Source organism: Anneissia japonica, unplaced genomic scaffold (genome assembly GCF_011630105.1).
Source record: "Anneissia japonica isolate Jap-2015-1 unplaced genomic scaffold, ASM1163010v1 scaffold3782_len1007564_cov172, whole genome shotgun sequence".
Lineage (NCBI taxonomy): Eukaryota > Metazoa > Echinodermata > Crinoidea > Comatulida > Comatulidae > Anneissia > Anneissia japonica.
The window spans coordinates 375366-391096 of NW_022716546.1; the positions used below are offsets into that span (position 1 = coordinate 375366).

At 34.7% G+C, this 15731-nt stretch overlaps 4 protein-coding genes across 6 annotated transcripts in view; 2 read left to right on the plus strand and 2 right to left on the minus strand.

Annotated features, from left to right (window-relative positions):
* Positions 1-92: 92 nt before the first annotated feature.
* On the minus strand, positions 93-2821 carry LOC117109705 (dynein light chain 4, axonemal-like). Its single transcript, XM_033252089.1, has 3 exons — positions 2598-2821; positions 1694-1777; positions 93-888 (listed from the first exon to the last, which is right to left on the minus strand). Exons 1-3 carry the CDS (start codon positions 2673-2675, stop codon positions 724-726), a joined length of 327 nt encoding a protein of 108 aa, XP_033107980.1. The 5' UTR covers positions 2676-2821; the 3' UTR covers positions 93-723.
* Positions 2822-2887: 66 nt separating this feature from the next.
* LOC117109703 (endonuclease V-like) lies at positions 2888-8117 on the plus strand. Of its 3 annotated transcripts, none has more exons than XM_033252084.1 (9): positions 2888-2985; positions 3381-3438; positions 3810-3981; positions 4209-4343; positions 4787-4826; positions 5170-5282; positions 5843-5911; positions 6149-6277; positions 7180-8117. In XM_033252084.1, the coding sequence occupies exons 2-9, from the start codon at positions 3392-3394 to the stop codon at positions 7366-7368; spliced, it is 894 nt and encodes a 297-aa protein (XP_033107975.1). In that variant the 5' UTR covers positions 2888-2985; positions 3381-3391; the 3' UTR covers positions 7369-8117. The 3 variants fall into 3 exon arrangements, with proteins under 3 accessions (XP_033107975.1, XP_033107976.1, XP_033107977.1); XM_033252085.1 differs by having other exon boundaries at positions 2898-2999; XM_033252086.1 differs by lacking the exon at positions 2888-2985 and adding an exon at positions 3046-3237.
* A 591-nt stretch (positions 8118-8708) lies between these two features.
* Positions 8709-10427, minus strand: LOC117109704 (60S ribosomal protein L18-like). Its single transcript, XM_033252087.1, has 4 exons — positions 10384-10427; positions 10061-10255; positions 9355-9453; positions 8709-8864 (listed from the first exon to the last, which is right to left on the minus strand). The coding sequence occupies exons 1-4, from the start codon at positions 10384-10386 to the stop codon at positions 8724-8726; spliced, it is 438 nt and encodes a 145-aa protein (XP_033107978.1). The 5' UTR covers positions 10387-10427; the 3' UTR covers positions 8709-8723.
* A 244-nt stretch (positions 10428-10671) lies between these two features.
* LOC117109712 (ribosome biogenesis regulatory protein homolog) overlaps positions 10672-15731 on the plus strand; it is a 9572-nt gene continuing 4512 nt past the window's right edge. The window contains exons 1-7 of the mRNA XM_033252098.1: positions 10672-10842; positions 12116-12188; positions 12372-12410; positions 12727-12765; positions 14361-14462; positions 14657-14735; positions 14827-14934. Of these exons, the coding sequence (XP_033107989.1) occupies positions 10676-10842; positions 12116-12188; positions 12372-12410; positions 12727-12765; positions 14361-14462; positions 14657-14735; positions 14827-14934 (607 nt within the window). The 5' untranslated portion in view covers positions 10672-10675. The remainder of the gene's footprint in view (positions 10843-12115; positions 12189-12371; positions 12411-12726; positions 12766-14360; positions 14463-14656; positions 14736-14826; positions 14935-15731) is intronic.

The following is a 15731-nucleotide window of genomic DNA, read 5'->3' on the forward strand; positions in this document are numbered from 1 at the left end:
CAGTGCAGCGATTTTATGGAAACCAGGCTTCAAGAGTGTATTAACACCCGCAGGGCAGTAGACACAAAATAAAGATCCAGAACAACGGTAAATAATGGGAAAACCTTCAATGAATTTATTTAAAATGTACAGTATTAATACTAAATTCTACAATATATAATTCATAACATTTCACTAACTTTGGCTACAATCTCAAGGTGTCTGAATATACTACAGTTAATTTATCACTGTTAGTGTTAATTGGAAGAGAATTGGGTAAACTGCAAGTTCAGAACAGTACAGATACCTACTAGTTTACAGTAAAATATACAATAATTATTTGGTTACAAAATCATCAGTAGCTGATAAATGGCAAACTTTTTCCACCCTCAATATTTATAATTGTCATTAATGATAAATGATACATTAATATTTGGTTTCACTTTTCCTCTATTTCCTCCATATAATTATATATGTGCATTTTAAAACTGAATTAATTATTTTATTTGCATACTTTCTCAAAAGATGATAATCCTTTAAAGAAAAATGTTATATTTCTGATAAATTTCATACAAATGTAATAGTACTATTGTAATTTGAATGCAACAAAATCACTTTAAATACAAACCAATAAGATAAAGTTTTGACCAGTACTTAAAAAATACAGTTTGTTTTTTTGCATAATGCTTGCCCCCACATTTCTTTGTTGGATGTGATGTCGTCATTTAAAGAACAGCTGTGTATCTAGGAACATTTCCAAACAGTAATGGCCATATTTCCACCAAAAAACATATACAGCAGGTTTTTTGTTTCGTGTGTGATTTCAAATCCAAAGCCTTCCCCTACAATTGCATGCCATGAAGAGCCAAACTTCTTGTCCATTGACTCTTTTATAAGTTTTGCAGCACTCTGAAATGAAATAAACATTTTATAAGGTTAAAAGTGATCAATTTTAATGATGATACAGGGGTGGATCCAGAAATGTTCAAATGGGGTAGGGGGAGGTGACACAGCATTTTCAGAATAGATTAGTGATTAGCACTTATTTCATTAATATAACATTGAAATGCGTGAGGTGGCAAAACATCCCCCCAGTGGCGGTGGCAGGGCATTAAGCCTCCCACCGGACAGGTCAAGCCCCCCCGTCAGACAGAGCTTGTCGGGCAGTCAGACCATAACAAATATAAAAATAGTTCCACACCAAACCAAAACATTGTCAGTCTGAGAGTGCCATTTCCAGCCATCCGGAGGTTCCTATTCTCGCATTAATCGCATTTAGGAGTAAGCCCAGATCGGGCCCATGAGCTTAAGTCCTCGCCTGTCGGACAGCTTAGCCCCCAGAAAATATATCCTAGGGCTGCCACTGCGTGCCCCCTACTGGATCTGTACCTATGGTCTGTTTATTCTGCCACACTGACAAGCCCTGCTTTAGCTCTAAACAATATAAAGAAACTTCAACTTCAGCACCATCAATTTTTGTACGCTCCATTGCAATTACATAACATTTCAGTGTTTTCAGAAATTTAGGTGGTCTTTATAATATTAATATGATCATAATTTGGATTGTTTTTGTAAGTAATTAGACTTAAAACATTCCTACTAACAAAATATAAGAATAAATATATAATAATAAGTAAAAATGTAAGCATTTGATATCAAAATGAATAAAAACAGTCAACATTTGAATTATATTATTTCCATATATCCATATTACCTCATTATTATTTGCAAATTTTTCACAGGCTGTGACACACAATTCCATTGTTTCTGTCCTCATCTCTTCATTCATATCAGAATGCTGTAATGATAGAGAAATACTAATTATTCACTTTAAAAAAAAAAAAATTCGGACTATCTGGCTTCAGATCAGATTGCTTTTTGTTTGTGTTAGGGCATGGTTAGGGTAATTTATTTTATTGTTTTCCTTGTCTAACCCTTTTCAGTTTCAAGTACTGTACCTTCCATATTTGTAATTCAAGTGTTGAAAGTTTAGGCTCTGAGGCCCAACTAAATGAATACCTGCCTATGAATGATTAAAGATGTATTATCCCTTGCTAATGTCAAAAAATCATAAAAAATAATTATTAAATAAACTTGCTCATATTGCATTAGCATACAAATTATTAACTAGTGCATAAAAATTATTGAATTTAAAAAAATGTGTACCCTGATTTTTAAACCAAAAAATTATAATAAAAATAATATAAAACACTTCCAGTGACTGGAAGTGTTTCTATCATTTTTTCTGTAAACTGATGGGTAGACACTTTGAAGTACACTAATTTCTATGTTCAACTTTTATGTTACTTCAAAATGGGCAAGTTAATTTTAAAAAATATTTTTATGATTTTTTTGTATTTAGCAAAGGACAGTCACAATACATCTGTAATGACAAAATTATTCCAGTTCAATGAAAACCTAGGCCTACCTAGTACTCAAAATTATAATAGAAATGCAACCGAATTACTGTACATACAACTTAGATACGACACACAGTTTTCGGCGTCGCAATTACGCTAGGCTAGATTGCTACTTTGCCAAGGAAAAACACTACCCTTTTAGAGCGATTAAATTAGGCGTAAATCGATGCCAGTGCTTGGTTGAAACCGAATACCTACCCTAATCAATGGATAACTCTGTAACCTCCGGTAGTCGGTCTCCTTTTCGTCTTTTTTTCCTTCTTGTTGTTCCTCCATTTATATGCTTTATAAGCTCCACGTAAATTCTGATTATTTACTTCAAAATGTCACTAAAATTATTTTCAAATAGGAAGAAACTGAATGAAACAAAGTTGTTTTTCTAACACGCCTCTCTCAGAAAGCAGGTTCGTATTTTTGTTGTAGTTACTGATGATTTGAATGGCGCTCCCACGCATGCTCACAGCATTTTCTGGTTCACTAAACTTCCTGGATTAGTAGAATAAAAATAAACATGACAACACATGCTGAAGTGCAAAAGCTCATCCTTCGCATCCTTCGTTGAGATTCAGCAGTGGGCAAAAGCATGGTAAGAATATCAATGTAGGTATACTTCTCGTCGACTGTAATATTATCGCCGGTTTTGTGCGTTTATGATTCAGTTTACCGTATGTTTGTTTATTCAACGAACAGCTAGGCCCTAGGCCTGGTCTACGTGTGTGTCTGTCAAAACAAGTAGGCCTTTACACGGCTTTTTAATATGATGGGATGATGATGCCATGCGTTGCCAATTACAGTATTAGCTTGTGAAGAATTTATCAGATAGGCCTACGGACCGGTTGTAAGTATGCATGACAGATCTTCACAAATTGATTTTGCTTGTGTTTGTTGATCTGTCCATGCTCAAAGACAGTTTTTTGTCCGGTAACAAAAATTATACTGTAGTGTTTACATGTATATCGTACTTTATATTTTCTCTCACAGGAAAATCAATCATGGATCCTGAAAATATCAATGATGATTTGAAGGAAAAATGGGAATTGTAAGTTCTTTATTAATTATTTAATCAGACATTGTTCCATCAAAAAAAAAATCGTGGTAATATCATGATAATAATAGAATATGATACAGTAACAGTTTGTTCCTGACAAAAGCATAAATAGAATATGAGTACCGGTGATTCCAAAGAATGACAAACGTGAGGCCATAATTGATGTGTGTAAATTATTATATGATTTATACTTGTAATAATAATTATATACAGTCATTAGTAGGCCTATACAGCGGTTCAGTTGGAACACATCGAAATTAATTAAATTCTCAATTAAATATAAGTTTTAGACATTAATTCAGAACCATTTCCTCGTAACCATTCATAAGGCTCATTCAGGAAATTGAATTTCAAATCTTTAGAGAACAGAAAGAACTAAAAACTAAGCTAGTGTGTGAAGATGTGGAACCATGGCAACAAAAAAGTGATTTTTCGGGTCTGACCTACGTTGGCGGTGTTGACCTGTCCTTTGTGAAGGGAGACGACATCAATGCTTGTGCTTGCTTAGTAGTCTGCAGTTATCCTGATCTGAAGGTAAGTTGGTGATAACATCTCCTTACATGAGTTGTTATATTGCAGGTGGCTGGACCTAGGGTGAGAAGTCCATGTTCTCTGGCAGGGGTCTGGCGATTTTCTGGTGGAGGCCAGTGGGTTCCAGGGGTAAAAGTAATTCTGCCATGTTAGGTACGTGAAAGTCCATAAAAAGCAAGAACATTGCCAGTCCTGAACAACATACTTTTGTTCTCTTCTTAATGTTGTAGGTGGTGTACAGTCGCTGCAGACATATTCAGTTGACAGCTCCTTACATCTCTGGATTCCTGGCATTCAGGGAAGTTAGTTTCCACATTGAGAGCATTGAAAAACTAAAAAAAGACAACCCAGAACTTCTACCACAGGTTAGAATTGCTAAATGTAAAGATGATGAAAATGATGATAGTTTATTTATTTTGCTATATAATTTATAACTGGCAGCCAATGGCTGAATTTGATTGCATTGCAATATAAAAACATTTAAATACATTAAAAAGGAGGCATTGAAGTGGATTGCTATATGCATTAAGATTACCAACAAAAACTAAACAATTACTATTAGGTGGCATTATTTTCTGTACAAAAAATATAAATTCTATTATATAAAAATAAATCCTAAATTACACATTATTAATTAAGGCTGATAAATTGACAATTACTATCCTATCCTTTATCAGACTGCACCAGAGGAAGCCAGCATAGACTGAAGCTGGCAAAAACTTGTGTTAAAACTAATTTAAGTTAGTGTGTAACAAAGGGCTACTAGTCATGGAAAAATACCAATAATTTTTTTCCCCCTATACTTCAGGTGATATTTGTTGATGGTAATGGAATGTTACATCCAAGAGGTATGTGTGATTGAATTCCAAGACTTTACCTTATGGACAAAGATCATTGCCTTTTGCTTCTTACACTCTGTGGAATGAAACTCCAGAATACATCAAACAAGCTTGCACACTAGAGAACTTCATGGCTTCACTCAAAACACATCTCTTTCTTTTACTGCCCCCACACCCCTCCACTTCTTTTCCTCCTTAGTGTGGTTGTAAAGTTCATTGAAGCTTTTGCATTGATGGGCAATATAAGCGTAACTTTTTTTATGGAACATATGGTACATACACCATTATTAACTCTTTGTTTGATTTTGTTGTTATTGTAATGTTTGTTTGTTTTTTTCATATATATATATAGAATTTGGTATTGCCTGCCATCTTGGTGTTATAACTGGCATGACAACTGTTGGTGTTGCTAAGAAACTCCACCATGTTGATGGTATTGAAAAAGATGCCGCACATGGTGAGAAGGTAATGTTCTCGACACAGTTATAATAATTATGCTTAATTTTGTATTAACATTTGAACCATGGCAGCCTGTAACACTAATACATGTAGTATAGTTTATCCTCCAAATTGAGACCACCTCTGAGACCTGAAAATTGGGAGTGGTCACATGGTATGGTTTCCAATTAGAGGGTTAGCTTTGTGTTAAAAGATTGTCATTTGTGTCTTTAAAAAAGTGGTCTCAAATTAGATGGGTTTCCTTTTACCTCTCACCCCAGAAGTATAATACTAATAACTGGTAGGGTCAATTACCAATGTCCTAATTTCTACCCAGTTTGTTAAGTATTTATGATGTATAGGCGTCCAATAACCAGGATAAATGATCTGAAGTACATAGAGTTATTGACATTGTGCACTATACATACAAATTATACCCATTATTATTATTATTTGAAAAAGGCACAGATAGAGCAATTGTTTTATTGTGAGCCATCGAATTATCATTTTATGCTGTACACATTAATTCTTACTGTAATGATATAATAATTAGTAATTAGTATCTACATTATAAACATATTTTACAGATTAAACAGCTGATGAAAGGTGGAGAATCTTTTCCTTTAATAGGAACTTCTGGCAAAACTCACGGAATGGTAAGTGTAAATTTTGTATTATGTCAAATCATGTAACAGTAATCAAGTTTGAAAAAGGCACCAATGTCACGTTAATTATTTTAAAACAATAAGCCAATTCGTAATTTGAACTGCACATGCCCATATCCAAGGTCAATCAAAATAAACTTATGTTTTGTGTATGTTATGTCAATTGACCTTGACATGGACATGCGCAGTTCAAACTACAAATTGCAATTTATCTATGTTATTTTAAAGGTACTGAGAGTCTGTAACGAAGCTCCAAATCCAGTGTATGTGTCTGTGGGACACAGGATAAGTCTGAAGACAGCTGTACAGTTGGTGCATCGCTGTAGCAAACATCGGATACCAGAACCCATTCGACAGGTACATTTTTCTTTAGTTGGTTTTACATATATTGAATTAAGAGTATTTTTTTTTTGTAAGTGTTTTTGTAGTTGGCATAGCAGATGGATTTTGGAATTCAAACCTTGAGGTCAGAGGTTAGAATTCAACACTATCCAAACTTGTTTAAAGCCACTCTTAAGCCCCATCTACACTATCAAATTTTATTTCACAAAAAACTGTTGTATGCCCATATATATAGTCTGTATGCCCATATATAGTCATGATGTGTCCTTATATAGTCATGATATGCCTGCGTATGGTCATGATGTGATGTCATCATAACTATATATAGGCATGTCGCATGTTTTTGTCAAATAAAATTTGATAGTCTGGACAGGGCTTTATATAGTATATTGAATGGGGGTACCTGATAATGGTGTCACACAGTGGTTAGAACGGTCTCTTGACACAGAGGAGCCCGTTTTATTAGCTAGTCTGCAAGCGAGATGGAGGAATTTTCTGCATTAAACAGGGCCCCATAACGCACATCATTACATCATTTATTTGTTATGGTCGCTCTATAACTATTTGCCCAGGCCCGTAGCTTGGGGGGGTTGGGTTAAGGGGGTTACGACGAACGGTCAAAAAAACTGGAGAAGGTTCGCATTTTAAAACGCAAAAATTGATATTTGTAGATATATTTACAATGTTCTCCAAAGTATCGGAGATCATACAAGCAAGAAGGTCCTGAACAAACCTCCCACAAATTAAGTCACGCTACAGGCCTGTTGCCACCAAACATGACACCACTGTACCTGGTTTCAAATAGGTAGAATAGATATATTTAGCTTGTTTACTTTAGCATGATTAGAAATACTCCTCCAGGAAAACGGTCTTTATGTCAATGTGCAATTTAGTAAAAGGTAGTCTTCATTTTTTAGGCAGACATGCAATCAAGAAAATTTATACGCGAGAAGTTTGGACCAAAACAGGAACAGCCACAAAGACCACCAAAAAAACGAAGTCCAACAAACATTAAAATGGACAAAGTAGCTTCACATGATAATGTTGATGGTGATTACGAACCTCACCTGGATGCGATGGCATCACTTTTTGAAGGAGGTTACTGAAGAACATTGGATATATTCGGTGCGAACATCATGGATTACTCACAAAAATCTGCACGACTTATTTGCAATGGGGCCAATACAGCTTTTGAGAGCAGCAGTGTTTCTAGGATATACACAAGCCAGCCTGCGAATGTATTTAGGAGGGGTCTTGGGGTGGGTGGGTGAAGCTCTCACCATTTAATGCCTTTTTTTTTGTCAGTTGCAGCTGGAATGACTGCTCCTGCTGTGACTTGAGCTCAGGTGAAATTTGTAAACATATTCAAATTATTTTTTTCTCAGGTACAGTACTGTATTGCAGTGTACTGTATTTTTAAAAATTATTTTTTTCTCAGGTACAGTACTGTATTGCAATGTATTTTTAAAATTCTGTTCTATGAATGTATATAGAGTAAATTTTTAAATTTTCTTATATCCTAGGTAATAAATTTCTTACTGAAAATTTAAATCACTATTTTTGGTGGTATGGGTAATATTTTATTCCAATATTTGAATAAAGTTAAATATATTACAGTAGATGTTTTCTTGTATCAATTCTATCTTGACTCTCTCTTTACCCAACAAGAAAAGACAAGATGCATTATTTCTTGTAGAGCTGATTTATTTATCATAACAGATCATACACATGTTAAGATGGTCCAATCACAGAGACATAAGTAAAATCTCCATGGTCAATTAAACAGTTGGTTTGTTTTTTTTTTGTACTTCCTATATTTTTACATAATCCCATCAGAATTTGGGTGGCATAAAAACAGCTGTTTAGTTCTTGTAGCCACGACTGGCACGACGACCACGAGCACGCTCGAACTTCCTGCCTTTGGAACGCACATATGGCCCTGTCTCTTATACACATCTAGATGTGTATAAGAGACAGAAGGTAATGTTCTCGACACAGTTATAATAATTACTTCGCTCTTAGTTTAAAAAACAAACATTTTGCAATTTACAGTACAAAAAAAATCAAACATTAAATTACAGTAATGGCACATGCTTATTAAAGGAATTCCCCAATAAAGGTGATACATTAATAGGCACAAAGTGAAGGAAAACATATTTGCATTTTGGACAGCCCCTATTCAGGAGATACTTTTATCGGTCCCAAATATATCCCCATTATTAGAAGGTTACTATATAAACAATTCCACATTAAATTGCTTGGTTTATCAAGTTTATTCAGGAATCTGAAATAGAGGGACCGAGGGAGGGACTTTCACAGGCGGATGGTGTGAAAAAGTATGATTATGGAACCTCTAGATGAAGGAAATGGCATTCTCAGACTTAAATTTGAATACCGTTATCTTTTTTTCATTTCTTTGAGGGTGGTCCTCCCCCTTTGAATCTGCCACTGGCATTGTTCTTCACAGTTGTGCATTACCTTGAAGGAGGACAGTATTCTGCCCCTTTGGAGCCTGAAGTGCCAACTGATCGAACGTCATTATCTCACCACCAGCATTCAGTATCCTTTTTCTGGCTCCACCTGTTACATGCAGAGCACATACCTAATAATTTTGAAAATAATAATTAAAATAATAAGAAGTACATGGCATATTACAGCATATAATGCCAAATGAATTAACATTCAGTCAGGAAATCACACCACAGCATTGTTAACCACAATACATTATTCACAGAATGCCATAGAATGGTAAATTTATATATTATTTAGTGTTTATACATTTCAAATATTTAGCACTGTACTTTCTTTCTTTGATCAAAATAATTGTTCCTATTGATGGACCACCATAAGTAAATAATTCTCCATTTATCTTCCCGTTCCCTGTGCTTCCCTCCCTCTTTACAGATACATTTATCTACCATTACAAACATTTTTTGTAGTAGCCTACTGCTTGAACATTGATAGCAAATGTCATGGAGAAGGCAGTGTTACATTCCCAATGATAATCCTGTAAAGGGTGTACATACAAGGTTTTGATATTTTTGATTATATTCCTCATAAAAAAAACTTATATTTCAAAATGCACCATTTACCTTCATCTTGGGGAGTGAAAAAATTCGAAGATCGTCTGTCACTGTGCCTACGATCACTGCTGTTTTATCTTTTCTGTTGGCTAGCTTCATCTTGCGGGCCTATGCAATGAATAAAAAAATTAAATTATTTGACAGGGTGAGATTGTAACAAAAGGAGAGGTTAGAAAAGGCGTGTTTAATTGTTATTTGCAACTGCGTACGTTCACGGAAATTTGTGTGAAGAAACTGCTTGAGCGGAGGGGCAACTTATAACTAGGCAAAAAGCCTAGCCCATCATCAATACCGTTTTGTGTCTATACGTTCCATCTTGTGCAGGCTCATGAAATCATACACGTCTTATTTATATACTAGGCCTAGTTCTTCAATCAGTGGACGAGGATAATCATTAGAAAATTATTATTTTCTCGTAGTGCATAAGATAGTTAATACAAATTTTACTTGATGTTGATACTCAATAAGCCGGATGTAATGCAAACACAGGCCTGGGCCCTAGTAAGTGAGTAATATAATGGTTGTATATCATTACTGTAGTACTATTAAAAATAAGACTGATATTTAAGGTGGTACAGGCCTAGGGCTCCTGCCCTACACTAGGCCTAGGTGCGTACTTCGCGTCCGAAACCGGTGTACTTCTGCGAGTCGTGACCGTGTAGCCTCCCCACCACCTAATCAACTGAAGAAATATAACAAAATAAAGATATCTTACCAATCGAGCAACAGACATAGGTTGCCTATTAGCCCTGCTCATAAACAGACGCTTCAATACGATCTTATTGAATTTGCCATTGGTACGACGAGCAAGGAAACGGTAGAGTTTGACCAGGAGCCGTAAATAGATATCCTGACTCTTAGGCTCGGTCCTATGAACCTTGCGCTCCTTCTTGTGGTCTATGTCAATACCCTTCAATCAAGATAAAAAATAATATAAATATTATTAATGAGTCGGTAAAGGCTGTAAAATGTATATGATACTTAATATTACAATGGATTATGCCAGATTTTAGTCGTCATTTCATTTGAAGCACCTACCATCTTTGTAGATATGGCTGAAGAGACCGCTATGCTGCCCTCAACGTTTGTATATTAGCAGTTGTATGTATTAGACTTCTGCCATCAACTCTAAATTTATACTTACTTGGTTCAATTTTTTATCCTACAACTTATTGAATGCGTATCATATTATTCGGTATATAAAAGAATACTTTTAGTTGTAGAATATTGATAAATACAAATAATAAATTCAACCTACATAAACAGCCCAAGATGAAGATACAGAACTAATTCTAAAACGTCTGGTCCCGAAAGTCCATTGTAAACTTTAATGATGGCAGCCGACACAGTCAACACGATCGAAAACGTGTTGAAAAATATCGACGAAGAAGCTAAGAAATTTAAAAGTCTAGTTGTAAAGAAAGATATAGAGCCTACTCTTGACTTAGGGAACCTTCTAGTCTGTGATTCAAATCCCATTGTAGGATTTGAACAAAGGTAAAATGCTCACTTAAGATTCCGTATAGCCCAGGTAGGCCTAGCTCTAGTAGTAGATAGACCAGCCAGGCAAGTGGGGAAATCACGCCAACATTTCCTGTCTGCATCATGTTTGCAGGCGATTCTGTACTGTGTGACGTGTAGACTGTAGCACAGCATAGAGGGGCTAGTGGTACCAGATCTGATGTACAGTAGGGCCTGCTATTAATTTATACAGTAGCGCAGCAAATTTTTCCGGTTACTGACTCTCGATTTATGAGAATTAATATGAGGAATAAATAAGAAGATTCTAAAAATTATATTGAACCACTCTGTCAGTTTCAGACTTCGGTCTCTGTCAATCATGCAGCGTATCAAATGTCAAAACAACCCATAAACAATACACTCGTAGAATGCACGATATTAAAGTTAGCCAGTCCATAGGCCTTTTTCACAAATCAGTAGACATAATATATTTAAGTGATGACGAACATTGCAAATCAGCGGTGCGTAACCAACAGAAATAAGATAAGCTTTTGGGCTGATTTTCTGACATGATATTTAAAAAATCACAACTCCATAACGGGGCATCGTATCCAAAAAAAATTTCCAGCAAAATGTTCTTAAAACACTAGTCTATACCAAAATGAAAAATGTTTTTGACCTCTGAAATGAAGATGGAAAAAGAAAAGCCTATCTTAGTAGTGTATTAAAATAGGCATGTATTACAGTGCAGTAGCATAGGACTTTCGTGTTGTTACTGTTTCAAGTAGCAATAACATACAGATTTCTCTTATTATAAAGTACAAGTTATGTTTTATAAAGAGGTATAGCATAGTAAATCATGTTTTTAACACAGGAAACTCTCATATGGTAACTAAAACAATGCCAGTTCAGAGTATTACTAGTACTATTGCACTGTAATGCATATACCTATTTTAATACACTACTGAGATAGGCTTTTCTTTTTAAATCTTGATTTCAGAGTTCAAAAAAAATTTTCAATTTTTTTTTCAATCATATAGTGGTGTAGAATAGTCTTTTAAGAACATTTTGCTGGATAAATTTTTTGGATACGGTGCTCTGTTATGGAGTTATGATTTTTTAAATAACATGATGTCAGAAAATCAGCCCAAAAGCTTATGTTATTTGCGTTGGTTATGCACCGCTGATTCGCAATGTTTGTAATCACTTCATGATGTCTACCGATTCGTAAAAAAGGCCTATTTTGTGTGAAGAGTATTAATATCAATCACATCAGATTCATTTTAAAACTTTTTTTTTTGATTTTCAGAAAAAACAAGAATGATTTTCTGACAGAATTAGCAAGAGAAAACACGCAATTGCTATTTAATGAAATATGGAAGGTGAGTGCAGAATCTAAGAGGGAAGATAAATACCGTATTCTCGCATATAAGGCAATCCGCGTAGCTGGCAAAACACGGAGCCAAATGTATGTGCCTGATTTTTTTTTTTGAGTTTTGAATCCTCTTTAAGGTTTTGCATCTAATTTGATATTTAAATTAAATGACTGTTTCCTTTTCCAACAGCTTCCTGCACAAAGAACAGAAGATGTAATAACAGTCAAGGTGAGTTTATTTTATGTAGTTAATAATAGTTGTGAATTTATATAGGGAATAATGTACAGACCTCTATGTGCTTTTACAACCAGAAATGCAATAAATTTAGGCGATAAATTATTCAACGATTTACAAAGTATTCTAACTTTCTTTAATCCATTCAATTTAATTTATATAGATTAGGACTGTAATTACAATATTGTACTTTTACTGATTCTGTCAATGATTGCAATATAAATGGAAAAACAATGAAAATAGATTATAAATATTACAACTATTTTGTCACAGAATTTAAAATTTAGAAATACTTATGATTATTTGACAGCTTCCAGAACCAGTCACCAGACTTCCAAGAGAAAAATCAGTAAGTTGAAAATCATAGCTATAACTTTTTTTATCTCTTTAATTAATCCCAGTGACCACCAGTCTTATTTTCCATACTGTATTCTTGTTCCCATTGGTTTTTAAAATCCTTTCATTATCCATTTTAACTTCTTTACCTATCCATCTCTTTAATGGATATTTCCACTAAGCCCTGCCCTTGGATATTGTTGCTAAGGTCAAACAAATCAACACTGTTAAAACATACGCAAACACATGCGTTTGTGGGATAAAATGTGTGCTTGTGAGACATGCCTGTATTCCTGACCCTGTTCTGATTGGTCAGCTGTTAAGTTTGATGGACACTCTAGAAATGTCCATTTCCAGTCCATCTTCATTCTGTCTATCTCTATCATCATTTCTCCTTTATTTTATCTGCATCCCTACTATCCTGCTAACTATAGTATCCTTCTTTCCCGTCTGTTTAAAGTCCACCTTCAGTCCTTCCGTATTGCTTTTCTTTTTTCTTCCACAATCCTTTCAATAATCCCAAATCTACTGTAGTGCAAAACCTTGAATTTAATCCCTGGGCATTTGTTTTTTTACGAACTTTGAATGGGCTTCTTTTCGAGGCTAATTTGCAAAGTAGAGGAGGGGCTAATGCTATAAATTTTGGGAATTACTAATATAAAACAATAAATAGGGACACTGTATTCTGCATCATGGAGTGTATTAACCATCATTAAATCACCTAAACTACTGTATAAGCCAAGCGTGTTTTGAATTTATTTTGTTTCTTTGAAATTCATGTACAGTGTATGTACTGTGCTATCTCGAAAAAAAGCCTTGCTATCTTGAACACAAGCCCACAGGCTTCTTTTCGAGGGCTACTTTTGCATACTAACAAGGGGGGGTTTCAATTCAAGATAGGCTTCTTCTCGAGATTAAGCCCCTTTGACTTCTATTCAAGGATTTACGTTATCTTATTTCTCAATCCTTCAAATAATCCTCAGTCCATCTTCATCTTCATTCCTTTCCCTTTATTATCAATCCCTTTTAATAAACTCGGTACTCTACATTGTTATCCGTACAATCCTGCTTACTGTCTTCTTTTTTTGTCCCTTTTAATAATAATATCTTCAATCCTTCCACCACAATTTCTATCATCTCTTCCCATCCCTTTTAATGATTTTTACTCTAATTAAGATTTCTTTTGTAAATACCTCTGGTTTTCAGTTTTTCTGCTATTGATTACTTTTTCTTATTGCCAGTAGAAGTTACATTTTTAAAAGGCCCTTTATGGCTTCGTCATTCATTACAGCACTTACTTAGTGCTATTTCTTGAAGATCAGAGCACTTTTGGGGGTTTTTTTTCAATTTTGTATACAGTATTTGCTAAAAGGCTGTACCAATGAAATACATCTAATTGAAGAAAACCAGGAAAAAATAAAATAAAACGCAAATGAAGCCAAACATCTCTGTTTCCCAGGAATTTAAGGCACAATATTATCCTCATATCCTCATCACAATTGCTCTCTTTCCTTTTATTATCATTTTGCTTTTCATTGTCTTCACATTCTACCTCTTAATAGAAAATATCTGACATGGACTAAATTATATAATTGTTTTAATCTTTAGATTCCAAAACCTAAGGCTACAACAAGGTGGGAGAAATTTGCACAGATGAAAGGAATACAAAATAAGAAAAAGAGTCGCAAAGTGTGGGATGAAGAATTACAGGTAGGTTTGAAAATAATAGTTCTTAATTGTTTAAGATTTAATTATTTTGACTTGTATAGTTATTGAAGGTTAAAATAAAAAATATTCAAATCATTCATTGATGTATACAATTTTTGTTAATTTATTAAGGTATGAGCAATGTCTCTTGCATATTGCACTGCATAGCTAACAATCTACTTGGGTTTTTTTCTCAGAAATGGGTGCCAAGATGGGGATTCCAAAGTAAGGGTGACCTTAAGAGAGATTGGTTATTAGAGGTGCCACAAAAAGCAGGTAAGCATTCATTAATAATACAATTCTTTAAAAAAGTTTCTGTTCATCAAAAAATTCTTTTACAAGAATTGCTGTTTTTCCTGTTTCGCAGACCCATATGAAGATCAGTTTGCTAAAAAAAAGAAAGAGAAGAAGGAACGTGTTGCAAAGAATGAACTTCAAAGGCTCCGGAATATTGCACGCAACAGCAAAAAGAAAGGTAATTATTTATGATTTATATTCTTTTACTCACATTTGTACCCACACCAGTTGCAGGGGCGGATCCAGAAATGTCGGAAAGTGGGGCCAATCAAGATAACACTACCCTACCCTATGTGGTTTGGTGGCATGCCCCCGCAAAATTTTTGTTTTTTAGATGGCCCAAAAAATAATCTCGGAGGTGTTTTGGTTGATCATTTTTTACTTTTTCTTTCTTTTTTTTTTTTACTTTCCAAAAAGGGGGAGGGAGTGGGGCCGGCCCCAAGTTACAGGATGGAACGATGCCCTACGTGTTATGTGCGAGTTATGAGGCATAGGGAGTGGAATTGTGAGGATAGCAAACATCCTGGCAATTTAAGGGATTTGAGCCCATGCCCATGACCACTAGACAATTTCTAGGATGAACAAAATATATTAATGTAGTATTGCTTTGAATCATGCTCTATGATGACACTCTGTAAATCTATGTCACATCACATGACCATAAATATTGTTATGGTTTAAAATCTCATAAATTAAAAATAATGTTGGATGTGTTAGTATTTATTTCCAATGTTTTACCTTAAATTATTACTTCAAAGCAAGCAAAATTGTGTCAAATCACCGGTGTCAAGTAAACTCAAAAAGTATGTCAAAGGTTATGTCCTTAAGTGACAACATCTTCTCAACTGCTACAATGTGATATGACCTCAAAGTTTATCAAATGACTCAAGTATCTAATAAGGGGGCAGATCCAGAATTTTTCAAAGAGGGTGGCATCAAATTCTTAGGATAGATAAGTAGGAAGTCCTAACTGTA